The following is a 26,176-nucleotide window of genomic DNA, read 5'->3' as shown; positions in this document are numbered from 1 at the left end:
CACGCGGCTGTAGGTAGGCTACATTATAGGTCGGCTACATTATAGGTCAAGCTTGTAAGGAGATCCGCTACATGATGTTCCATGACCAAGCACTGAAGTTGTCAACAAATGTTTCAGCGCATGGACCCGCCATTACTGTCACGATACGCTTTGTTGCCCGAAAACATTGTTATCTGATTGTTCTTGCATGTGTGCAAGTGGAATGATAGGTCCTTATAAACTGAATATAAGCGTCAATTGATTAATAGATTAAATTTGGAAAGTGAACCAACCTTAACTGGTGGCATTGTGAAACGTAATTTTTTGTTCAGATTATACTAATATTCAAGAAAATATACATTTTGAATTCGCATTGATTGTGAAGAACTGAGAAAGGATGCTTATTAGTGACTAGTGCAAATTTGGGGAAATGGAACCTAATAAAATAACTTTTGTATCTTAAATACGTATTTGGAGCCTGGCTACCCACTAGCAAGACATACAACCCAGTGTGATATTTTGTTTCCTTCTTCCCCAAGGAAACTATTATCTGTGTCGCGTTGACCTGTTACACAGCGACTGTATGTTAAAGTAGCCTACACTCAGACAGATGTACTGTAGTACAGTAGCCTACCGTAAATAGTTAAAATATGTGTAAAGACAGTCCATCACACAGCATTCATAGACATTTGTTTATAATTCTCCCACCATTTCTTTCACAATGCAAAAAAACAAACAAAACAATAAGGTATTCTTAATCATCTGTGTATGTACTTCATTTACACTGAGTGCTTTTCAGCAATTCAAATATAGACTTAAATGTTTATTTAAAAAAAAACTTATAAAATCTTCTTAAAATATGTACACAAATATGTATTTACATACCCAAAAAATAACAAAATCCATCTTTCAGCTTAATCAGTCCATCCTTCTTTCATTCTTCTGATAGGGGGAGAAAAAGTTGGTGAAAGCTAGCCCCGCTAGCTCAGTCAACAAGAGGGACAACACAAACTAAACACCCACACACACACACTCAGATACTCAAACACACACACACTCAGATACCCAAACACATACACACACACACAGATACCCAAACACATACACACACACACAAACAGGGCCAGAATTTTCTAGAGCAGAATTTGTCATGCCAGAGCAAAAAGTACCATAATGCTTTAAAATAGAGTAAAACATTTCAAACTTTGATTTGAAATATAAGAGATAGCATCAGATTTTCTCGCATTACTAGGAAATCACTAACATTATGTTCAAAAGGGTTCAATATTATTCCACAGCATCCTAAATATTACGGTAAACTTTGCTCTGATTCGTCAAATTTCAGCTCCAGCTGTTTTGGGACCACAACTGTAAAGCAATGAGACCTTGCTTGATACAGGTCTGTAGATAGAAGATTCAATTTCTCAGTTGAATCTCTTGCCACGCAATGGCACAAACGGTAGTGTTTTCCCTTTGTCTCCACCAGGACACCCGCTTGGCAGCCGAGTGAACGCAGAAGCCTCTTCGTGAAGAGAGGTGGGGGGGGGGGGGGGGGGGGCACTTGGGGTGTTTCTCTAAATATCCTTGCTGTCCCAGTACAGGTCGACGCGCAGGGCCAGCTCCTTGAAAGACGGCCGTGAACATGGGTCGTTGTCCCAGCATTCCTGCATCATCTCATGGATCTGAGAGAGAGCAGGAGAGATAGAGGGGGGGTTGGGGGTGGGGAGAGAGGTGGTAAGAGACAGAGTTTGACCTGTTTTTCAGATACCGTATTTTCACACTTATTTTTCATAGTTTGGCTGGTCCTGCGACTTAGTCAGGTACAACTTATATATCAAAATATATATAACAACATGTTTTTAAATGTTTGATAAACAAGTTCAATTGATTCAGTGATGTGGAATGAGATCGGGAGCTTGGTTAACTAGCTTACCGATAACTTGCTTGTTGGACTAGCTAGCTTGTAATGTTAATTTAGCCTATTCAGCCTCCCAGGTATGTTTTTTAAGCTATTGTGTAGCTGAATAACTGTTAATGTGTCACGTTAACATACCGGACACCTATTCAGCCTGTTGTTCTGTGTGCTATTGTGTAGTTGAATAACTTGCCTTTACAGATTAAATGTCTGTTTTTGGTCTTGGATTTAGTTAAATACATTTCGAAATAAATGCGATTTATAGTCCAGTGCGACTTATATATGTTTTTTTCCTCTTCACAACGGATTTTTTGACTGATGCGACTTATACTCGGGAGCGACTTATAGTCCGGAAAATAAGGTAACTGCTTTGGCCATTAAGGCACAAACGGAGTATGATAAAAACGCTGTTTGTTTTTGAGTCATTTATCATGACAGGGCCCCACCCCTCACCTCTGGTGGACACTGAAGAGGTTGAGGCAGCCGGCTTCCTGACTTGAGGAGCTCTATGAGATGGTAGACTATCAGCTGTCCCTGCTTGTCATTCCCCATCATGCCCATGAACATCTGCGTAGACGGGAGAGGGGAGGATCAGGACAGGGAGGGATGTCAGGTAGAGAGAGGTTTCATTGTGTCAGGAGCGTTGATAAAAGTGATGTACATGACTTTATATGTCGGACACTCTGGCCTTAACCAGGGGGTAGAGGTAAGATAAAAAGTCACATAATAAAAACTATACAAAAAACCTGAATAAGTATTCATTTCTGGAATGTTGACTCTGCTGATACCATCTGTTTGATCTGTTTCACGGTATGTTATTTAACAGAAAAAGTAAGCATAAAAGGCAAAAATACGTTTGATCTTGAACATACTGTCCTGTTGTACTGAGCCTGTTTTGTACAATGGAGAGAGGAGAGAGATAGAAAGGGAGATAGATAAATACTCACCGCAGGTGGGCTGAGGTTCTTGTCGCTGTGGGTGAACAGTTCATACAGGACGACTCCGAAGCTCCAGACATCTGACGCCACGGAGAACTTGCTCTCCGTCAGGGACTCTGGGGCGTACCTGCACACGCACAGGCCCACAAACATCCCTCAGTGAAACGAACCCCAGGAAAGCTCATCTCTCACACCGCCTCCCCCCAGCCTCCCCACATACTGCCTCTGACAGCTTACTACAGCAGAACACCCCTGAAAACAATCCCGTCAGTGCTTTAGACTGTGGCCACAAAAAAAAAAATACGATAATTATTCAAACGAGTCAAACCAGAATATGGGGCTCTCTCCAGGTTCCTTGACCATGTAATACTCCTTGTCCTGTGGCAAGACTTTGGTGAGGCCAAAGTCTCCAATCTTCACCCTCAGTTCACTCTCCACCAAGATGTTCCGCGTTGCCAGATCTCTGTGGATGTATCTCTTGTTGGCAAGATACTCCATGCCCTACACACACACACACACACACACACGACAAGGAAACATGTTTGCTCATCAAAAGCATAACTTGACTTTCAGGAAACACCAAATGTATTATGGAAATGAACGCGACATGGACAACAAACAACACAAAACACATGATATTCTGTTGCTTTCAAAAAACATGTCTGATTGATCTTGCCCTGCTACTGGCCCTGAAGACCAGTGATGTACAAGATATAACACTCCCAAATGAAGTGGTTTAAATGACAAGAAAACCAAGCCTTTCATCAAATGCAGACCAAAGACAATAACAGACTTAATGGACAAAAACTCCCTATGAAATGAACTGGAAAACTTGAGAAGTGCTATTTGAGATAAAGATTTGGAAGGGGTACCTTGCAGATCTGGGAGGTGTAGTGCACTAGTTTCTTTTGGTCGATCCTCTCCTTGTTCTTGATGAGGTAATCGCGGAGGCTTCCGAAGGGCAGGTACTCCATGATGAGTCGCAGGTTCCTCCTGCCTGCAGGACACATCCGACAACAAGAAGCATTACATTTCCCATTTTCTTCATTCCTCAAGACTCTTGTAACCAAAGCGGTGTACAAGTAGTGCATATGAAAAGTGCAGCAGAAGGTCAAGGATCAGATGTGCATAGCTCTGCGGTATTTCAGAGGTCGGAGTTGAGAAACGGTCTAGAGTGTCAGGGAACCGAGTCAAGGAGAATCGCGGTTCCACAGTCACGGAACCCTTGAACGGTCACCCCTCTCCTCCGCTCACGTGATCATGTGACCTCACACGGGAATCCAGACAGGGATGGGTGATGCAATTACACGCCGCTAAACATCCCACCTAGTGTGCCTGTCTCTCCCCCTGCCTGTCTCTCTCCCTGCCTGTCTCTCTCCCTGCCTGTCTCTCTCCCTGCCTGTGTGACAGGGGTGCCCATGTGGCAGTAATGGGGCATGGTTGCCCCCCCTGCCCAGCACGGCCCGCGGTCGAATACGGCCCGTACACTCTCATCCTGCTGCCGCAGTTCGGGGGCTACTGGATCGAGGGCACCAATCACGAGCTGAGGGACCCTGGTGACTATGAGCAGATCCAGCCCCTGTCCCCCACCACACGCACCAAGCTGGAGTGTAACACCACTGCCAAGATCTACAGGAGACACTTCCTGGGCCCTCTGAACAATGCCAGAGACACATCTGTATCAGTTCACACTGATTAATATGCAGAAGTATGTAAATGTTTGGATTTCAATAGCAATGAATATAAAAAAAGGTCATTACGATGGTAATAATGCTTTTTTAATAGGCTATATATCCCTTGATATGTACGGAGCATAACAAAATAATAAACTAATCTAGCATAATAAATACATTTAAAATGATAATATAAGCTCCACAATACTACTAATAGTCACTCCGGCCCATGCAATTTTCTGTTACAGACCAACCCGGCCCCACATTAAAAAAAGGAAACATTTTATGGCCCTCGCAGAATTTCTTTTTTGGGGACCCCTGCTCTTAACCAATCATTGTCCGGCCTGACGTACCTGCGCTGTAGCACACGCCCTTGTACTTGACAATGTTCTCGTGCTGGAGGGACTTGAGGATCTCGATCTCCCGCTCAAAGTCCCTCATGTGCTCGGCGGAGCTGTGCTGGAGCTTCTTCACGGCCACCACGTCCCCCGTGTTGTCCTGCAGCGGGTCATACCGGCACATCTCCACACTGCCGAAGTTGCCCTTGAAGAAGAAGCCAAACACCGTTATAGAGCAAGGAGGGGGGAGGAGTTAACTCAAGATCTATCTAAATAACAACAAGTCACATCAGTATGTGACTGGGATAATGTGTAATAATAATAATAATAATAATAAGAGATAATATAAACATTTTATGATGCCAACGTGGCGTTGTGAAAAGACCCACTAAGACAGGAGCTACGGAGACTGAGTCAAGTTAAAGACCTCGTAAGGGCTATGTATGGTTAATGACGGTGATGAAAAGGGGGGGGGACGCCCTCACCTTGCCCAGCAGCTGGAGGAAGATGAGATGTCTCTCCTCAAACTGGGCCGGCTCTCCGTTCTCAAAGGCCCCGGACAGCAAGGTGGACCCTCCGGTTCTGTTGGGCAGGATGTCACTCTCCACGATCAGCTCATAGTCTGGGGATGGAGGGAGAGAGCCACCAGTCAAATATCATGTTTTGAAGGAATAGTAAACATGATACCAATAGTTTTTTTTTTTAAATACATATACTTGCATACCATATACGCACGCACACACCTGTTTGAAGACCCCCCCCCTTTTCAAATATGTCACATTGTTTATAAAGTCTATTATTAGAGTCACCAGATTCTTCTCTGCAGTCCTTGTCTACATAACTGTGTTGACGTACATATCACATTTCAAAACCCAGATCTGCCGAATTTCTTTCTGTTAGCTCGCTTTCCGACCGCGAGGGTCCTGGTCCGGCTCCAGAAAAAGCACAGACACCAAACCGTACACAAGCGCTACAGATCCGGTGTCAGCATCAGGCAGCCCCCCGGTAACACAACTCCCCGCTAGCAAGGTACTGACCCGGGGTGAACAGGCTGTTGAGGTCGCGGATGACGGCTCTGAAGGTGGGCCTGAAGGACGGCTCGTAGTCCATGCAGCTGGTGATCAGGTTGGCAAGCTCCGTCCACTTCGGCGCGGGTAGCTGGTGGCGGTCCCCGTAAAACAGCTTCTTCTGCACCCGGGGGAGAATCAAAGAGTTACCGAGGGTGAACGGACAGACGGTACGGGGCGCGGGATTTGAACCTGCGACCTCCTGTCCTGCGGTCAAATGCTCTAACCACCGAGCTGCTCCCCCCGCAGTGTTCTCCTCCTCACCTTGGAGTTGTCCAGGGTGCCCAGGGGCTTCTCTCCCCCACTGCAGATCTCCCACAGCGTCGTCCCGTAGCTCCACTTGTCGGCCGCCAGGCTCAGGCAGCCGGGGTCCTCGATGCACTCTGGCGCCACCCAGGGGATCCTCTCCGTCAGGACTGGAAGACAGGAAGACATGTCACCGCCGCCCGAATCTGTGGTCTGTCCCGCGGACAGCCACAAGGGAGACGCGACGATCGGGGGTGTTGTGGTCGTGCCGCGAACGGGATGTGTTGGAGCCTCCCCGCTGGGAGTTTGAATAACTGTCGCCCCCTTGTGGCACACTGGAAGTAACACACCATGGACGGACTGATAGGAGAACTGATGAATGGATAGAGGGTTGGATAGCATAGATAGAACTTCATTTTGCCCCGAGGGACATAGGTACGAGTGAGAAGTTGAGGGGGGGGGGGGGGGGGGGGGAACGACGACTCACTCTCTTTAGGCAGGACGGTAATGCTGATGCCTGGGTCACTGAGTTTGATGAAAGGAGGATTCCCCGTTTTGTGGTCCTCCTCCCGGACAAGGAGGACGTTCTTAAGGCAGACGTTCCCATGGGCGATGTTCTTCTCCTCCTGCAGGGCGAGAGGAACCAGACAGTGAACGAGGACGCCTTGACGTCCTGATAAGCCCCGGGACAGCCAAGTCTACCAGACTCTGAACGGTGCTTTGATACATCGCCACCAGCATATCCGCGGTCTAGTTAACATGTTGTTTTTCAAGCCCATCTGGTGGTTTGAAACACGGTTTGTTATGTCTGCTTCTTACCAGGAAGTTCAGGGCCCAGGCCAGCTGTTTGGCCACTTCAAGTTTCCACCGGATATTGACAGAGTTCTTGTTCTTCTTCAGGTACGTGTCCAAAGAGCCAAACTTCACAAACTCCTGCACCATGATATCTGAAAGGATTTACCCACATTTACAAAAAGGGTAAGATCAGGAGCAGCTGTTTGTTTTCCCCCACCTAGAGATAAGGGCACCTCCGTGTGAATCAAAATAAATCACATCACAATAACAGTGTGTGTGTGTGTGTGCGCAGAGCACTCACTCTCCTCCCCGCACACACACATTCCGTAGTTTAGAACCAGGTGTTTGTGTGACAGCTGGCTCATCATGCTGGCAGCTTCGAAGAAAGACTGCAGGAGGAGACAGAGGGAGAGAGGGAGAGAGAGCGAGAGAGACAGAGAGAGAGAGACAGAGAGAGAGGACATAGTCCGTCATTACGACATGGGCGTCGTTTTCTGCCAAGCAAACCGTCCGGGTTCCCGAGGGCCAGATGAACAGAAGAAGAACCACCCCAGTTTGAAACCCTGTCCTTACTGACCTCTGAGTAGCTCCTCTGCGCTTGTTCTAGAACTTTCATGATGACTTCCGTTTGGTGCATCTCCCCGTAGTCCCCAAGCTCCTTACGGACTCCTTTGATGATCTTTGTAAACGTACCTTGACCTAAACTGTCATTCTGGAACACAGGACAGTCCCTGTTCAATATTTTTGGTTACAGACACACACACAAAAAAAATTGCTATCTACTTTTTGGTTGCTAGAGTTGCATTGGCAAAAACACACAAGTTTTTTCAAGTTCTAAGTATTTCAAAAATATTGCACTTTGAAGCATGTGCCAAGAAACTTTCTTCCTCATCCAAATGTTGCTCGGTCAAATTCTGATGTATTGTTGTGTCCTCGTACTCTGCAGGCTTTCCATTCAGAATGTTGGAACATGCACATGCGCTGAGCAAAAGGAAGATATTCCGTGGCATTAAATAAATCGTGCTGCTTACAAACTCAAGGTCCTCTTTCTTGATCTTGTGGAACACCATTTGGCTAATGTGGTGTCGCGACAGCAAGGGAGAGAGAGACACTTCAGAGGCCTTGTTGCTCCTGCATACAAGTAAACTGGACAATTCTGTGTGAGGAAGATGACATAGAACAGGATGACTTAACCATTACGACCAGGCCAGAGTCTCTTCCTTAGGAGTCTAGATCGAACAGTTCGTCCTACAAGTATCTGGGGGGGCATCTGGGGGTCAAATGGCTGAGTGGTTAGGGAATCGGGCTATTAATCAGAAGGTTGCCGGTTCGATTCCTGGCCGTGCTAAGTGACGTGTCCTTGGGCAAGGCACTTCACCCTACTTGCCTCTGGGAGGGGGGGGGGGGGATGTCCCTGTACTTACTGTAAGTCGCTCTGGATAAGAGAGTCTGCTAAAATGACTAAATGTAAGTATCTATTACACTACCAACAGCTGAAGGCCGTTCACCTTTGGATTTGGGCGGGCAGCGCTTGCTGAACTGGAAGGCGATCCCGTCCGAGCGCACGGTCTCCTTCTGGTAGCAGCTCAGCAGCTCCTGCAGGCTGCCAAAGTTCCTCTTGGTGCCGCTCAGGTTCACCTCCCCGCAAGGCGACCTGGTGATCTGACAGTGCTTGTAATCCACGACGTCGTACACCTGACACAAACACACACAGAGAGAGGATGCTTTCATTTGATTGGACGTTATTTCACCAAGCGGACGGTTGTTTTCGAAAACGGCATCCGCTGAGGCGGCGTGGTTTTCTACGTACCCTCACGGCGAAGGTCAGAAAGTACTTGTTGAAGTCCTTGGGGCTGCACCTGAGCAGGTACAGGCCACGCTTATTTCCAGACTTCTGTAGCCTATTGATGGCGAACTCGATTCTACGACAGGAGAAACATCAACGTGAGCAGCGGGAAGGGGAAACACCAAGATAACCAGTCAAGCGGCGAGGTGCAAGAAAGGGGGGGGGGGGGGGTCGCCATGTTGGCTGGCACACCCCCCCCCCCCCCCCCCCCCCCCCAAAAATGGAATGCCCGCGCCCCGCAGGAGTCACTTACGAGATGGGTCCGTGACAGTGACAGCTGATGGCTTCGACGAGCTTGGGCGAGGCCACTTCTTTACAGAGGTAGTGGTGTGCGTCCGTCGTGAGGCGGTAGTAGCCGTCGATGAGCGACACGAAGGACAGAGCCTGGGCCAGACTTGGAAACTCGAGCTCCTGACAGGCACAAGAACGAGAAGGGAGTCAACGTCGAATACACATGAACGACAGCTGGCTTACCAGCCACGGATACATGTACAGTACCAGTCAAAAGTTTGGACACATTTGGGGAGAATGTGTCCAAACTAGACTAGTACTGTATGCCTGTTATGCCAGCTGAACCAAACTACACATTACACATGCGATGCAAAAAATAAGTGAATCTATTTGAGGCATTATCTGTGTGGCCAATGCAGGTTTGAGGATGTTAGCTGTACCAGAGTCTTCCCGTCCTGCTTGTTGATGGAGACTACTCGAGTCTCCATGGAGCCCTCCTTGTTAGCCTGTTTGATGCTGATGTCGGTAACGTCCTGGAAGTCACAGTAGGTCTGCAAGTCCTGCGCACAACACAACCCATCATGGAGTTAGACTGATAGTGTGTTTACACAAGCATTTATTTTTACTAACTGGGCCCACCCTCTACAAACGGATCGGTAAAACGACACTATTGTAAATCAGGCGATGCTTGATTTACGGGGCAGCTGAACAAGTATGGGTTGGATCTAAATGTAAAAAAGATTGTCTTGGGAACCTTTGGTCCAAATATCTAACAAAAATATGTTGCCCAGGTACGAACCACTTTCCGCAACATGAGCTACGGAACGCGGCACATAAAACACAACACGACAAAACCAAACAGATAGAAACAGTGCCTGTTCCGCGTTCTTGTGCTTGTCCCGGCTCCACTGGATCCCTTGGTCCGCCGCCACGGTGATGGTGACCTGTCCCGCCGAAGGCTCCCTGACCTGGAAGCGCTCCGTGTAGAAGGCCGTCTCCAGGGACTCCATGCTGATGAGGTACTTGAGCTTCAGGTCACGCGCCGTGGCCCGGCACTGGCTGAACTGCTGGATGAACTTCTTGAAGCGGTAGCGAATCCGCTTGCGCGTCAGGAAGTTGCAGTCCTGGATGTGGGCCCGCATGTCCTTGGGCAGGAAGGACTTGTAGCTGACACGGGAGAGAGAGGCACAGGGTCGCGTCGACGTGTTGATTGCTGTCTGATATTCAGCCTTACCTCAGCTATATATAAACGCAACTGTGGTCTTAGTCTAGATTCCAATCACAAAAGCATTTTGCCACACCCAAACGGGTTATATCGGAGTAAAACAAGTCTCTCTATCGGTAAGATGACAGAAAGTGTTTAGATGTGGTGAAACTCTTTGATGGAGCGTGGTGACGGGTCGCCCGTTTACCTCATGGCGTTGTAGATGTCCAGCGGAGACGTGTGCTTCTCCTTGGCCAGCTGCATCATGTCCAGCACGGCCATGCCCAGGCTCTCCTCCTGGCTCTCGTGGGAGTTGGAGATCTTCACCCAGCCGTTCACAAAGTCACTCCTCCACTGCGACCCAGACGGACGGGCGCAAACACAGACGGCCGGGTTAGTGATCAGGTATGAACGAGCTGGGGCTGCGCCCTAACCGAGTGCACGGCTGAGTGTGTTCTGACGGTCAAGGTCACAAACGGTTCCGGATCTTTTGTTCAAGATCATAACGAACCTCTGCAACAAAGTCCACTGTTTTAAACATTCTAAAGCCGATCAGGAGGTCCCACATTGTCTAGGGAATAATTCCATATAATCCCGTACTGTGTTTCAATTAGAGTTCAGAGATTATAAAACAGCTTTAAAAGGTGCTGTAAAGCACATTTCACGATTTGCTTCTCAGTACGTTGTATACGGGTGAAATGAGTTGATGAAAGCATGTGCAAAGCTCTAAAACTTTGTCGCACTGAAATGTGGAGTTAGACCGTTGAACAGTTATTCACCCGTTTTCAGCTCAGGTTTTGTATCAGGCGGGGCAAAACCCAACCTATCTACGTCAGATCACAGACGGTTTATATAACCTGCATTCTGTTAGTCAGCTGGTACAATGCAAAGACAAATTAATTGACACATAAAACACTCAGAGACTGCAGGTAGGTCTGTTCTGATATCTGCAATTGATTTAGCTAGTTGTTGCTGTTGTTGCTAAATTCAATAAACTTGAGGGGGTGGAGCTACGGCTCCTTCAGGCTCACCAGAATATGTTATTAAATGTTATCATAAATTATGATTCAATTATGAAAAATGACAACAAATATGAAAACATTATACCAATACCAAGCAGGACTGATTTTTAGTGTTATAACATAACAAAAAAACGATTAAACGTGGACAAAGGGTTGAGGATAGAGGAATGGAAAAATAATCTCAATATAATAAAACATCTCATCAGAAGAGTCCCCTATTTTGACTATCAAGATAATTCTGCTAATACGGGCGAGCAGACAAGCCTACGTCATAAACTGTCAAAATTCCAAACAAAAATATTGATGGTCAAACAAGCTTCCAATGCCCCTGCCTGATCCCTCTCGCTCCCTACAGTGAATGGTCACGGTGCCTAATAAATGGGGCCTCATCAACAGCAGGAGAAATATACTATATCAAATAGTCCTTGTGTGTGACTCCAGCGGAAATCTCAAGCTGACAACTCAGACTCCTTCAAAAGACAGACAGTCATATGCTTTGTTGTCAGACAAAAGTGGCTGCCAACTGCTGCTTCTCCACAGGCTACAGACCCAGCTGTGATATGTTCCCTAGACTGGCCGTATGGGACGCGACACGGCTTCTTGACACGGACACAAGTGTCGACTCTCACCTGAGCAAAGAGGTACGTCATGATGAAGTCATCAAGGACCGGACTCTCAGAGCCTTTGGTGACTCCATACCGATAGGCTCTCGAAGCCCCACTGCTATACCACCCGGGGAAATAGTACCTATCACAGAACAGCGTTGAGTTGTGGGGAAAGAGAACAAAGATATGGAAGTGTTATCATTTAATAAATTCAGGAACATCTATATACTAACACAGTATTTATAAAGTGTACAGTAAATATACCAACAGTATATTTACATACATACATAGACAAGACATATAAACAGGTAAACAACGTTTGTAACACCACTCGTACCTAATTCTAAACACCACATCCTCGCTGGATGATTCATCGAGCTGGAAGACATGATTGGGTGGGAACCAGATGCTGTCTCTCTCCCTGAAGAGGCCAAACAGACTGCAGTACAGGGGGGACACATCTAAGGAAGGAGGAGGGCCCAACAATATTAGCAGTAGCTTAAAGTTAGCAACAAGAGTTTTGAACAGTGTTTGACCGAAGATGTGCCGAATTAGGGGTGACCTGAAGAACTGTAATACATTTCATGATGTAATCAGACAGCATAATTCAAAACTTTATCGACTATATGCCAACCAAGGGAGGGGTCTGTAAATATTTTATTGAAAGCAATTTGATTGCACGTGTAGTATAACTGTATTAATTCATTAGTAGGGTTTTAGGTGTCTTTTTTGTGTAGTTTGATTATATGTGATATGGTTGCCATGTATTATTTTAACAGGCGTCATATGGTCAAGTAAAAGGTAGAGGGGGTCCAACAATACAAAATAAGTACAACAATCTATATTCTATCCCCAACCACCAACAGTTAAATATTTGTGAGAAACAACCAAAGCTGGGCGTATGCATAACAGCCAATAGAAGAGTTTACACCATGACCGCGAAAACACGGAAACATGACTGCAGAGCCAGGACAGTTAACATTCTCCAGCAGCTTTCACATATGCGCATTGGTGGAGTATCTCCTCGCAAACACTAAAATGTCATGTTTTGTTTATCAACAGAAATAAAAACGTGCAGGTTGGTATCTCCTCTCATGGTCGGCTCGAACAATTATGACGATTCAGAGTGTCTATGGCAGAACTCACTAGACTCCCAGTGAACATACTTCTGCTTATCCTTGACAACAGTAAATACAGGTAGAAAGACTGGAATAAAGTTGTTGAGCTCAACACAGTCGGCTATTGCAATCGACCCCAACAAACTTTCTTCCAGAAAATCCCATAACCTTTCAGCGAGCTGGGCTTGAACAGAACATCCAATCTCAAGGCGCCGTTCAAACTGAACGACGCCCTCTCTTTCGTTTGTGAACATTCATAGGAAATCAACAGCTGAGACTACGTCTTTTAGTTCATGGCCCAAAGTGGAAACGGAGATCCTTCGTGCCCCTCTACCCAGCTGTGCCATGGAAGCCTGGTACTCACTGCACTCCTTGGCAGCCTCGATGCAGATCTGCTCCGCTACGTAGTTCCCAGGTGGGAAGCAGAGGGGGGGGCAGTCGGCCCCTCCCTGACTGCTGTGGTAGAGTTGGACTCTCAGCACGGCGTCAGCCAGCCTGGAGCCCAGCCGCTCTCGGAGGGCGTTCCCGTTCTGGTGCACGGGGGGGTGCGTGAGGGGCTCCAAGTCCATTGCAGGAACACAGGCCATGTATAAATGAGCCCCTTTAGTTGATGAGAACAGAGATCAAATTATCTTTAGATGAAAGTCTTGTTGCCTAATGGGCTAGACAAATCAGGCAACATGTTATGATGAAGAGGTTAAGGAAATCCTGTGGAATATAAGTAGTCAGTGTGCTGCAATCATTCGTTTTCTATGGTATCAATAAAGCAAATGATAGCCCTACAAGTGGCGATGGTGTATGTAACACCACCTCCCCTCGCACGCACGCACACACACACGCGCACACACACACACCTCCTGACACGGCCTGTGGGCCTAAGATGTGCAGCTGATGATAGGACAGTCCTACAAGACAAACACTGACAAATGAGGGTGGCCGGAGGGAGATTCGTGACTATAGCTACACTGAAATGTCCAACTTTCTGATGCTCAAATGGCTGACAACATCGTAGGCCAGGCAAAGCATGCAATATCAACAATTGCTATCTCTACATGGCAGGCCTCCCACAACTATGCATCCGTATTTAGTTTCCCCTACCATGCCGTCCATCTAACTTTATATTACATCTTTTAATAAGGGTCTGTCTGCGGCAGTTAGGTGCCAAACTCAGAATACCGTCTACGTTTATCAATTTTTCTAGATTAACGTTACTAGCACTAACATTGCCTGCTATTCAATTAGCTCACTAAAACCCATAGCCCTGAGTTAGTGCAACTTCGAACTTGTTGACATATCGAAATTGAGCAATGTTCTTTAAGCACTGACTTAGTGCAAGCTAGTTGACAATAGTTGCATAGCTGCTGACGCATTGTTATATACCCTGACCCAGGCAGCTGTTTAACTAACTAATATTGCATTGCTGAATGTTGGCTAGCTAGCTAGTCCCCATAACTGCAGATCGGTGCTAACGTTACTGATAGCTATAGTATCTGGCCCCTGCCCCAGGCTGCACAATCTATCTAGCAGCACTAGCTGGCTAGACAAGTTAGCTGCTATGGTGTTACCCTAGCAAATGTTGGTGCCAAATCACAAAATCTATATGGAAAACATTGTTGCATAATGACAAACAATTTGGTCCACATAACAGAAGCAAACAACGTTAGCTAAATTGGTTACCTAAGTCATACAGTCATCCATCAATAACTACTTATCTACTAGAACTCACGTTAAATGTCAGAACCCTGTACTTGCTAGCCAACACACAGAACACTTAGCAAACAAATTGCTAGCAAACAACGTGATAGTTTTGCTAAAGCGAGTAATTCTGTTAACTTCTGCTCGTTAGCTGCCATAACAAAACTATGTATTATCATAGCCTAACCTGTTGAAGTTAGCTAGCGTCACTTACTTGTCCGATTAATCTATACAGCTAGCTAGCTCAGCTAGCTAGTAAGCTTTCCAGTACGAGGTTAGTGAGGGGCTTGTCAAGTAGTGGCAAGTCGGGTAGGCTACTTGACAGGTCCAGCCAGGTTCGATTCAATGATCGGATCTCCAGGGTCGTCGAGATGTTTGTCCAAGTGAAGACTCATTATAAATGTATCAGAAATCGTGAACACTTCATTTTGCTAACGTTACACCCACGCAAGGTCATCATGTATACATAGCTACGCATATCTAGCTAGCCATACATTATTATTTAGCTAGCCAAGCTAACGTTCCGACCTACACCAAATAACTGTCGAGACGTTAGCACCACTAGCACTATCGTGTAGCTAATAATAGCTCGTTAGCTAGGCTGGATGTCAATTTTTCCTCACTCGGTTGGCGTCAAACCCAGCAAGACATGGATTCGTCGCTTCTGACACGAGTCACTGCCAGCAGTGAGAATGCTCTGTCAATAATATCTTGATAACTGGGTGTTAGTTGCACTGTTTGTTTGTTTACGCCCCATCTAGTGCTACTTAGTTCTGAATCGACTCTAGTACCTAGTATCCTTAATCTGTTGGCGAATAACACAGGTAGTAGACTGGCTATTATGTCGCACCAAATCGTCTGTGTACAGAAGTGTAATGGAAACTGTAGACATTGACCTGTTGACCCAACGTTATGAATATTATGAAGTTAATGAAAATATAAATACAATATTAAGTAGCCTACTGTTGCTTGCTGCAGATATGATTCGTTAAACGTCCATACATCATCCAGCTATGGACTGTGCTTGTTTCCTTTTCCGCATCGTGTGCCACCTAATTAACAGGTAAGCCTCCTGATTTCAAGGTGCTGCTCGTGTAGGCTTATAAATCTAATCCTTATAAACCTTTTCAAATGTCAGTTTTTGCCTTCACTGTTGCTTATTATTATAGATTTTTCATGATGCACCAAACAATGTTAAATTAAAATAATATGGCTTTTTTTAGGACAAATATGATATTGCCATCACATTCTCATTTGCACTAATGCTTTGGCACTGAGAGAACAATCATACACGTCATATCACTGTGTACTAACAATACAGAAGTTATGTCTTTCCAAAAGAAACACTGTACAGCATTACATTTGTTTTCAAGTTAGCTTTAAAATTCAGCATAATTAGGCTACATAATTTTTTGGGACATAACTTGGAACTTGCATGTTGAATTCCAAGTGCATATTATGACATTTGCAGGTTCGATCATAAATAATACAGTCCAGATTTAGTGCTTTCATTGATGTTTTTACACTGTGGATATAATATGTGTGGATGAATTCAAGAAACAAAACTGTATAGCTTAAACAACTTTATTGGGAATTTGTACAAGTAGGCTCTTTGTCATTTTCTCTCAGGCAATTCAAAACAGCGCAATTGTGAACATGATGTCAAAGACATAACCAAACCCAGAATAATACAACTAATCAGTTACATTTTTTGGTGCAAAAACAAAACAAAACAATTGCAAACATTAATAAAAAATACCACAGACTGAACCTTCACAGCAAATTACACTGCACCATGCCCTTGAATGTGACACAAATATTATAAGTATGAGTTTACAGTAAAGCAGAATGATCACCTCCATATAGAATTCCATTTTCTTATGTTTAGTGTTGGCAACAGGTCTGACTTATGTAGCCTATTATACTGGTGTTCCTTTGAAATATGCCTGAATCTGTTCCAGGGTTTTGCCTTTGGTCTCCGGGACAAAGATGGTGGTGAAGATGACATTTAGAGCACACATTCCAGAAAACAGCCAGAAGGTGCCTGCACTGGTTAGAAGACCCTGAAAAACATTTGACAGAATAGTATACAGTACCAGTCAAAAGTTTGGACACATTTAATGGGAAAATGTGTCCAAACTTTTGACTGGTACTGTATATATAGTATATATATATATTCGCTGTCCCCATTTTAATGGGAAAACTGCCAACCTGATTCACAACAATGGCTGTGCCACACACAACACTTCCTTCTCTTCTAGCCCTTCCTTTTCCACTCACCATGAGGTCCTGGAAGGTCTTGGTGATGACAAAAGCAGAGCCCCAGTTACTCAGTACACACAGAGAACTGGCGAAGCCCCTGACTTTTGTTGGGAAGATCTCTGACATCACCAGCCAGGGGATAGGACCCCAACCCAGTGCAAAACCTACAAGATGTACAAAAGCGAGGGTTTTAGAACAACAGTGATACAAGACAAAAACGAATCGTTCTACACAAAAAACCATAGGCTACCTCACTGACCCACAGGCTGTATTTAGATATTATTATTGTTCACAGTGGCTGGTAGCAGTTTTACCAGGCACACTTTGTACTGTGCCTGGTAACTACAGACTGTTCCTTGACTTTGACCATTGAAGTAGTACTGGAACTATGTGTGGCTTTACTTTCGATATACACTGTTGATATGTTGCTTTGAATAAAAGCGGTTGTTAAATACATTAAAATGTAAATGTATGTGTTCAGCTCACCTGTGATGAAAAGGCCCATGCTGGTGAGTGCAAGCCAAGCCAGATCAGCCTGAGGCTCCTGATAGAGCTGACCTTGGCCAGTCAACAATAGACTAAGCTCTGGGGCTGAGCTATTACTGTGCTGCTGGCTAGACAGCTTGAAGTAGACCCCAAACACAGCTGTGCTGATGGACATGGCAACTCCTTAAAGGGAAGGAGTAGGATTACAAGATTAATATAAAAGACAGAATCTATAACAATGAAACCACTTCCCTAACACCAGTCAGATCTATTCAGATCAAGTTAAGCTGTCATGGTTTTTCACATCCGACGCCAAGTTTGCTGTTACTTCTCCTCCTTTCATCCTTACAGCACTAGCTCCACTAAGAACCATTTCCCTTCATATGTCATGGATAATCGGTCGAGGGGAACACTTTAAACCACAACGACCATTTCCCCACTGGAGTGTGCCTCAAGGCTAACGCAGGCTTGTGTGTTTGGTCTTGTGAGTCATTAGCACCTGATATGACGAGGAGGATCTTTCTTCCAGCCTTGTCCATGATCAAGGCTGCTACTGCCGTGAACACCACCTGAGTTGCTGCCACCACTACTGTGGCAATGTCACTCCTCTGAAATACAACCACCCCCATCTTAACATACCATGGTAATACAGTAGAATGTTATGCATCGTTCTTCTTGTTAAATACGCACATTGTGTAAACCTTCAACCAACCAATGTCTACTCTTACCTTAAAATGGGCCTCTTCAAATATGGTCTCTGCATAGAACATAATGGCGTTGATGCCCGTGAGCTGCTGAAAGAGCATTAGCATGACGCCCACTCCAAGGGGCTTGTATACTTCAGGGTTCTTTAGGTCAGCTAAACACAACACTCCCCCCTGGAACAACACAAAGCATACAGTTAGCCATTAGCAGGGCTCAGAAGTGACATTCTCACTGCCATGATTCGCCACAATATGATTATTCACAGATCATAGGATTCCTGGTCAACCAGTCTCTTTGGATCCCTGTTCTGACTTCACAACTGTGCCTGGTGTTTTTTTTTTATCAAAGCGGTTGTGCATCATACAGAGGTATGATGCTTCGATTACCCTCAGAATGGCATGACAGGACATGCCTTTCTCATAGCTCCGAGGGGTTTTCTGTGTCTCTGGTGGACCGAGCCCTGCATCTCTCACCGGCTCGTCTGCAGACTCCTCGATGCGGGCACACTCCCACTCGACGGGAGCATCGGGTCCCCTCAGGAAGCGCAGGGCCTTCTCTGCCTCGTGGCGCTTGCCCTGCGACAGCAGGAACCTGGGCGTTTCCGGCATGAAGCACATGAAGACCACCATCAGGGCAGGGGGGATAGAGCCGCAGATAGCCAGCCAGCGCCAGTTCAACCACAGCCCTGGGTGTGTGTGTGAGACAGAGAGAAACAGACAGAGAGGAATGTAGAGAAAGGGAAAATGGGGTTGGGGGTCAGGTAAGGGCATGGTTAAGGGCATATAGGAGGATTTACAGCCTTCTCTAACCTAGAAAGACAGACAAACCTACTCTGACAGTCCTTCAATGGTAGCCTTTATTGAGCAAAGTTAATAAAGAAACATGCGTAGCATTTTGGTAACAAGATTATGCATGGCAAGGTTTACAAAGTGCCCAACACCAGTAACATTCACAGTTAGAATGTAGCCTCAAGACATTTTACTGGGCCTTATGATGAGTCTGTCATCAGATGACCAAAGTTTGGTTGCCAGAATAAAGTTGGTAAAAGTTCATGCAGACCTTGAGTTGCATGGCATGTATATGGGAAAAACGACTCAAACTTAACCTCCATCACATGACTCCTTTCTTAATGGTTGTTGTAACATCATAAAGGATTCCTCTCTTGCCCTCATCCCTCAATAGGTTATTCTCTTTCCAGAAGCCTGTTTTCCCCTTCCGATGACCTGAGATATGTTATAAAACTCAAGAGATCGAGAACCACAAAAGATATAAACTCCTGGAGGTTGTAAAACTGGACAGCTACAGGCATACCTGCGAGGTACGCTCCCATGATTCCCGTCACCACCATCAGCTGAACGCAGGAGCCCATGGTTCCACGCACTCGTTCGTGTGCCATCTCAGAGATGTATAACTGTCATAAAATAAGAAATAAAAGTCAAAGTTACTCCACAGAGACAGAAAGAACAAAGAGAGAGAACAAGCGGAGAACTCAAAGCCAGACATGCTTGAGGCACAACATGAAAATGATCGGATGCACATTGAACAGAAAGCATATGGGACACACGCCAGGCTACACCCTTGGCATTGCGGTTTGTGAGTGTCAAAGTGTCCAGAATCTCATTTTAACATGCGCTTACTGGGACCACAAGCGATGTAACCCCACTGGCCAATCCAGTGAGTACCCGTCCAAGGTACAGCATCCACACATTCTGAGCAGCTATGATGACGACAAATCCAAAGACAAAAGGTACGGAGCAGAACATGAGACTCAGCTTCCTCCCAATCTTGTCTACTATCCAGCCACCCAACAGACCTCCTAAAGCGGCACCTATCGTCACGATTGACTGCAAACAGAAGACAAAAGGGTTTAGTTCTCAGGCAGGCCTAAATTCAGTTTAATTTCATGCAATAAAACCTGGGACAAGAATGGCATCCTTACCCCAAACCAAGAGGCCTCGTTGTCATCCAGTCGTATCCGAGGGTCAATTTCTTTGCTTAGTTCTGGAATGGCGGGGGAACTGTAGCCTAACACAAAGCCAAAGCTTAAAGGGCCCAGGACTGCCGCGAATGTGGCCAGGTACAACTTGCCATTCTTCACTTTACTGTTTACAAACAACAAGAGACAGTGAGCAAGTAGGATTTAGAGAAGCTCAAAAAAGCAACCAGAAAATCCATTATAGCGTAGTCAGCAATGCAAATCTAATTTTAGTTAAGTGAGTCACATGAGGAAAATATGGTATGATATGTGTTGATAGATCTTCATACTGTGAGGAAAACATGAAAACATTCTCAGTAATATTAGAGCTAAGCCCACTTACTCAAGATATGCATCCTGCTCCGACCTCAGTCCTGTTTCATGGTTCTCTTCTCCGTCTTCTGCATCAAGCAGTCGTGAAGTCTCACTCTGTATATCCATGTTTAGTCCTCTATTGTTTACCGTCACTACAAACTGACCATGAATGAACCGAGGGGCAGCAAGCAAGCGAATCGGCCAGAAAGACCATACCGAAAACAAACACTTTCCCGTCTCGTAATGTTAGCACTACAACAGTAGGCTAGCTATAACCGTGTTCGACATAAATGCAAAGAATGTAAAATAATATAAAATACCATCCTAAGTAATGGTTTCAAGCCACAGATTTCCAGTTCACTGTACTGTAATGAGACTAGTCGTAAATTAGACCAGCTGTAAACAATCAGGTCACGTTATCGTCGTAGTCCAGTCAGCTGATTTGCGTTCTTCATAAAAGTTCCTGGTTTTCTTTTTCAAAATAAAAGCATCTCTGTCTCTGATTAAGATAAAAGAAAAAGCCTTTTATGTCGAATTCAAATGGCTTAATAATGATGACCTATTTATATAGAAATAAATTAAATAAGTAACCTCTAATAAGTAGAGTCTCTACTTATTAGGCTCTACTAGTAGTAGAGCTAACGACTAGGCTACATAAAAAGGAAAATGTTGACAGCGGGCGTGGTTTCAGTGTAGTTCGGGCTGTTACCTAGGTTACGCAGGCTTCTTCTAACTTTTCACAAAGTCCTAGTACCATCTTTGACCAGTTACCTGGCTAGATGTTACTAACATTGTACATACCAAGACGGCTGTTTACGTAACAATTTAAGAGTGCCTGAACATGATTTAGGATTTAAAAAATTGGACAACTGCACAAGCAGCAAGTATGGACGGTCGAGCTCTTGAAAAAGTGACCATAAATCAACAAAAGGTCAGCAAACCATTTCGATACCTTCCCATTAATATCAATGACTAGTTAAATACTCAACATAATTTTTAAAATATATTCTTTAGCTTTTCTAATACTACCATTTACAAGTTACAAGTTAGTGCCCTATTTATGTCAGCCAAAATTAATGCACTGCCAATCCAAAATTATGTTTTGAGGTGAACTGTTTTTTTTAAACAAACAGTATGGTTGACATTGAAATTGAGGGAAGGGAACGTCAGTGTTTTAGGTACTGCTTATAGTGTTAAACTTATTTAATCTTGTATTGGAGTTGCAACAGCAGCCAGAGGACCAAGGGGTGTTCCCTACTTCTCTGTCAGAGCAGGAGCTTGTGGAGGCCAGACGTAAAAGCGCCCTCAGTCGCATCCTTGGTTCCAGCTGCATCTTCAGGACACCTGAAAACAGAGTGGAACGGCCTGACCTCCAAGCTCATCTCATCATCAGAAACAAAGCCAATGAACAGTGAGCTAATGATTTTATGAATGCATCTGTAATACATCTTTGTGTTGTCTTGCTTATGCCTCCAGAGAAGTGTTTCTTAAACGACTCCACAATCGACTTACTTTGCAGCTATGAAAATGGAGAAGAGGCTATTGCCAAGTCCCAGTTTTCCAAAGCTGTGAACTGCTTTTACAAAGCTATCAATCTTCAGCCAAAACAGGTACACGCCAGTTGCTGAGCACAAACATCCTGTACGTTCGGAACCTTCACAAAGCCATTCTGTTTTGCAACGGTGGGATTAATCATGGTATTTGATGTGCGGTTGAGATTGACATGAAAATACCTTGGATTCTAGACGGAACTGTACGTAAGCCAAGCAGAGGCCTTCCTTCAGATGTGCGACTTTCAGTCTGCAGTCGTTAGCTACAAACAGGCTTGCCTCCTGGCGTCTGACGCAAAGCCCTTCCAAACTCGCATGGCATTTATCTACTACCTCCAGGTAAGAGAGACTGTCTGTAAAGAAGCTGTCACTAAATGTAATGCACTTCAAATGGAGCCCTCGAGATCCTCCTGACTGACTGCCTGGTCCTCAGGGCCAGTGTTTGTACGACCAGGGGATGTTCCTGGGTGCCCTGGAGTCCTTTACAAAGGCTGCAGAGCTCAAGCCCGGCTTCAGGTCTTATCATGTGAGAAGGTCAGTGAGAGAGGCTCCCGAGAAGTGTTTGGAAAGTCTGATTCATTATACAACCAGCAGAGGGAGCTATATACACATAAATGTTTTGCTGGGGTTTGTTAAAGTCATTTCTCAGTTGCCCAGTGTCCCCATGACAAGGGCTGTGTTTGTCACACAGCTTTACACGTTGACTTTTAAGAATCCTCTCTCAAAGTTCTTCTTTCCCATTCTTTGCGGCATTAGACTGGCTTGTCTGACAGCTCTTGGGCACTATGGTGACTGTCTTAAACTGGTCACTAGCTGGCTGGATGCAGGCTGTCAGACCTCGGACCTCTTCACTCTAAGAGCCCGGCTCTACAAACAACTCAACCAGGTCAATACTCTATGTGTTTGAAAATAACATTTGAACTACATTTCTTATTGCCATGCAAAAAAACAACAATGTTTTCCCCTCTTGAAACAGTCTCCTTAATTTGTAAACTAAAGGGTGTTAACTAAGACATCCCAATGTAGGTGGCACCATGTTACCATGATCTGAAGTCAGCTCTGGCGCTGAACCCAGGCTGCTCGGAGGCCGGGGAGTGTCTCAGGGGCCTGGAGGAGGTCAGCGACAGGGCCAAGCAGATGGCAGTCAGGAGGGCCTTGGCAGGGGAGCTACCAGGAGCCCTGGCCAGTATCAACTCTGCTCTGGAGCACTGTCCAGAGAACGGGCATCACTACCTTTTCAGGTGATCATATTAATATGACATATCTATCTAGCTGCCATCCAACCCTTCCAGTCTGCAAATTCCACAGATCTCCAGTGAGCGATTGAGGGGGGTTGATGGACCTGCCGGGTTTCTGTTCATTGTCACAAAACTTGTTGATTTTTACATGCACTTCATCAGGGGGATTTTATACCGGCGGCTGAAGGACTTCACGGCTGCCATCGAAGACCTGGTTCTGGCCGTGGAGTTGAGCGAGGCAGGGGAGAGGGACCCGGGAGGGGACGACACCCAGGAGGATCGGAAGGCGGTGCAGGAGGACGCCAAAGCTCAACTGGTGCTCACCTACAACGACTTTGCGGTGCACTGCTACTCCCATGGTCACTACGCCGAAGCGGCCATGTTGCTGACCAAAGCCATTGCAGAACAGAAGGAAGAACGCGGCCTTTACATCAACAGAGGAGGTGAGGCGGGGAGGGAGGAAGGTATGTTTGAGGCAGGGAAGGAGTCAGGGAGGGAGGAAGGTATGTTTGAGGCAGGGATGGAGGTATGTTTGAGGCAGGGAGGGAGGTATGTTTGAGGCAGGGAGGGAGGAAGGTATGTTTGAGGCAGGGAGGGAGGTATGTTTGAGGCAGGGAAGGAGGGAGGTATGTTTGAGGCAGGGAGGTAGGAAGGTACGTTTGAGGCAGGATGAGGGAAGGAGGTATGTTTGAGGCAGGATGAGGGAGGATATGACATGGTAGACATGGTGTGGATGTGGTGGTTTTGCAGACTGCTTCTTCAAGCAGGCTGAGTGGGAGTTTGCCCTGGCCGACTACCAGCAGGCTCAGGAGATGGCTACAGATGACCACTCCATATGGGTCCGCCTCGCTGTCATCCACAACACCCGGGGAATACTACTCTACCAGGAGCGGTCAGCCTCACACACACACAGACACTCACTCTCACCCACACACCACTAGCGACCAGGAGAGGTCAGCCTCACACACAGACATTTTGTTCAGTAAACGCTTTTTCCGTACAGATTGAGCACATTGTCGGTATATTCAGCTATTGTGAAGTTGGGATTAGTGTGATTCCTCGGAGGAACATCACTTCATGGCCACTGCATGGTGGCGTTCGGTCATCACGAGGTCACTGGCTACAGTTACCCTGGTGCTACTCTGGTCATCCCTGCAGGAAGGACATGGAGGCTGCAGACCAGTTCTCAGAGGCCATCAAGTACAACCCAGGGGTCAGTCAGTACTATGAGAACAGGGCCAAAGCCCAGCAGAAGGTGCCTAACATGGAGGGTGCCAAGCATGATGCCATCTGTACCCTGATCCTGGATCCCACTAATGATCAGGTGAGTCCCTCCAAACAGGAGATCCTCTGGTCTCAAATCTGGTCCTGCAGCATAACTGGGACAGATAGGTGTGCAAAGCGGAGTCAGTTGGCTGAGCGGTAAGGGAATCGGGCTAGTAATCCGAAGGTTGCCAGTTCGATTCCCGGTCATGCCAACTGACGTTGTGTCCTTGGGCAAGGCACTTCACCCTACTTGCCTCGGGGGAATGTCCCTGTACTTACTGTAAGCCGCTCTGGATAAGAGCGTCTGCTAAATGACTAAATGTAAATGTAAAGCACACCACTCCTTTGAAATGCTTACATTTAAATGGATTTTATGAGAATATGTCCTTTTTAACCTGCTTGAACTTTTGTAGCTTGTCTTTCTACCTCATACCACATAGCGAGGAGCAGAAATGAAATGGTTGTAAATCTGTGTGTGTGTGTTTAAGCGTGTGTCTGTCTGTCTGTGTGCATGTGTGTGCATGTGTCTGTGTGTGTGTGTGTCTGTCTGTGTGTGTGCGTGTGTCTGTGTGCGTGTCTGTCTGTGTGTGTCTGTGTGTGTGTCTGTGTGTGTCTGTCTGTGTGTCTGTCTGTCTGTGTGTGTGTCTATCTGTGTGCATGTGTGTGCATGTGTGTGTGTGTGTGTGTGTGTCTGTCTGTCTGTGTGTGTGTGTGTGTAGGTGGTCCCGCTGCTTCTGAGCCTGTTCCCAGGCTGCTCAGTGTCAGATGTGCTCTCCAGTGAGACGTCCAGGACCGTCAGAGCCCAGCTGATGGACACCATCCAGGCCTGCAAACAAACTCTCCCCACTGAGCCAAGGTTAGCAACGCAACCTCCCCAAAAACAGGAATAAACAGCCAAAAGGGTGGTCGCAAAAACACCACAATTGAGTTATTTCCCCCAAAAGTAGAAATTGTATTAATTATAGTTAAATGTTAGGATACACAGCAGCGGTGGGTTGAAGTTGACGCTTTAATGGTTTTAAAACGTGTCCTCAGTCTTTTCAGGGGCTTTGACAGGATGGCCCTATCACAGGGCTCCGACAGCCAATCAGACAACCAATCGGAGGATTGGTCTGATGCGGGGGAGGAGCTTAAGCATTGTGTGGGCCAACCGGAGATGTTCCACGAGGTCATCAGGAACAACAAGCAGGTATGAGACTAGGATGACACCCAGACACTCGGCCTGCCAGAACCGTCCTGTAGTGTGCCTGCTCAATAAAACATGAACTGTCGACCCAACTCCTTTTATATTTCCCTGAAATAAATAACCTCAAGTACTCCCACTAACCACCGTCCCACTAACCATCGTTATTCATTTTGTCTGCTGCTACATTCATCAAGGGCAAGTAGTCTTCCATATTGACCCGAGGTTCACTTCCTGTGTTGGCTATGCCAGGTGAAGCAAGCAGTCCGATTGGCCTTGGAGCGACGTCCGCCTCTTCACTATGCTGGGCCCCGCTTGGCCCCTGTCTTGAAGGTGGAACTGGAGCAGTCTGCCCTGAGCTCTGAGAAAAGGCCCTATAACTGGAGGAAGTTTAAGGGCTTTTGAGTCAATTCCACCAGAGCAATCACCACAGTATGGGCTGGATGTTTGAGCTGGTGGTAATGCTTAGAAGTATGTTTTAATACTGGCTTGCTGGTTGTCTAGAGAGCATGTCTGATAGTGGA

The 26,176-nt window shown here is 45.9% G+C and overlaps 3 protein-coding genes across 3 annotated transcripts; 1 reads left to right on the top strand and 2 right to left on the bottom strand.

Moving 5' to 3' along the window:
* Positions 1-672: 672 nt before the first annotated feature.
* Positions 673-15,216, bottom strand: jak2b (Janus kinase 2b). The gene is made up of 24 exons (XM_067227709.1): positions 14,887-15,216; positions 13,342-13,578; positions 12,197-12,320; positions 11,884-12,001; positions 10,441-10,586; positions 9,904-10,195; positions 9,469-9,588; positions 9,051-9,208; positions 8,762-8,873; positions 8,460-8,646; positions 7,983-8,107; positions 7,529-7,663; positions 7,253-7,340; positions 6,976-7,103; positions 6,644-6,782; positions 6,175-6,326; positions 5,881-6,031; positions 5,329-5,465; positions 4,859-5,048; positions 3,705-3,829; positions 3,161-3,333; positions 2,842-2,959; positions 2,348-2,461; positions 673-1,661 (listed from the first exon to the last, which is right to left on the bottom strand). Exons 2-24 carry the CDS (start codon positions 13,562-13,564, stop codon positions 1,554-1,556), a joined length of 3,363 nt encoding a protein of 1,120 aa, XP_067083810.1. The 5' UTR covers positions 13,565-13,578; positions 14,887-15,216; the 3' UTR covers positions 673-1,553.
* A 1,002-nt stretch (positions 15,217-16,218) lies between these two features.
* LOC136933098 (tetratricopeptide repeat protein 16) lies at positions 16,219-26,057 on the top strand. Its single transcript, XM_067228479.1, has 13 exons — positions 16,219-16,239; positions 21,648-21,826; positions 21,935-22,025; positions 22,161-22,304; positions 22,399-22,499; positions 22,722-22,851; positions 22,992-23,206; positions 23,366-23,646; positions 23,954-24,095; positions 24,362-24,527; positions 25,189-25,325; positions 25,514-25,658; positions 25,905-26,057. Exons 1-13 carry the CDS (start codon positions 16,219-16,221, stop codon positions 26,055-26,057), a joined length of 1,905 nt encoding a protein of 634 aa, XP_067084580.1.
* Positions 16,266-20,798, bottom strand: slc2a8 (solute carrier family 2 member 8). The gene is made up of 10 exons (XM_067227904.1): positions 20,444-20,798; positions 20,065-20,227; positions 19,763-19,969; positions 19,437-19,536; positions 18,599-18,810; positions 18,149-18,298; positions 17,920-18,028; positions 17,421-17,603; positions 16,953-17,098; positions 16,266-16,735 (listed from the first exon to the last, which is right to left on the bottom strand). Exons 1-10 carry the CDS (start codon positions 20,539-20,541, stop codon positions 16,592-16,594), a joined length of 1,512 nt encoding a protein of 503 aa, XP_067084005.1. The 5' UTR covers positions 20,542-20,798; the 3' UTR covers positions 16,266-16,591.
* Positions 26,058-26,176: the final 119 nt, after the last annotated feature.

This window comes from Osmerus mordax, chromosome 24, assembly GCF_038355195.1.
Source record: "Osmerus mordax isolate fOsmMor3 chromosome 24, fOsmMor3.pri, whole genome shotgun sequence".
NCBI classification, from domain to species: domain Eukaryota; kingdom Metazoa; phylum Chordata; class Actinopteri; order Osmeriformes; family Osmeridae; genus Osmerus; species Osmerus mordax.
This window is presented reverse-complemented; position numbering and strand designations above follow the sequence as displayed.

Excerpts from the sequence above, each read along its gene's own strand:
- jak2b (XM_067227709.1), bottom strand. The coding sequence starts at position 13,564 with ATGGCCTGTGTTCCTGCAATGGACTTGGAGCCCCTCACGCACCCCCCC. Across the intron at positions 12,002-12,196 it reads GATGTGGTGTTTAGAATTAG|GTACTATTTCCCCGGGTGGT; the intron begins GTACGAGTGGTG and ends GTTCTGTGATAG. Across the intron at positions 7,664-7,982 it reads AGAAAGAGGACCTTGAGTTT|AATGACAGTTTAGGTCAAGG; the intron begins GTAAGCAGCACG and ends CCTGTGTTCCAG.
- LOC136933098 (XM_067228479.1), top strand. The coding sequence starts at position 16,219 with ATGAATTCAAGAAACAAAACT. Across the intron at positions 24,096-24,361 it reads ATACTACTCTACCAGGAGCG|GAAGGACATGGAGGCTGCAG; the intron begins GTCAGCCTCACA and ends TCATCCCTGCAG. Across the intron at positions 25,659-25,904 it reads TCATCAGGAACAACAAGCAG|GTGAAGCAAGCAGTCCGATT; the intron begins GTATGAGACTAG and ends TGGCTATGCCAG.
- slc2a8 (XM_067227904.1), bottom strand. The coding sequence starts at position 20,541 with ATGGATATACAGAGTGAGACTTCACGACTGCTTGATGCAGAAGACGGA. Across the intron at positions 18,299-18,598 it reads AGGAGTCTGCAGACGAGCCG|GGGGGAGTGTTGTGTTTAGC; the intron begins GTGAGAGATGCA and ends GTGTTGTTCCAG. Across the intron at positions 16,736-16,952 it reads AGACCTTCCAGGACCTCATG|GGTCTTCTAACCAGTGCAGG; the intron begins GTGAGTGGAAAA and ends AATGTTTTTCAG.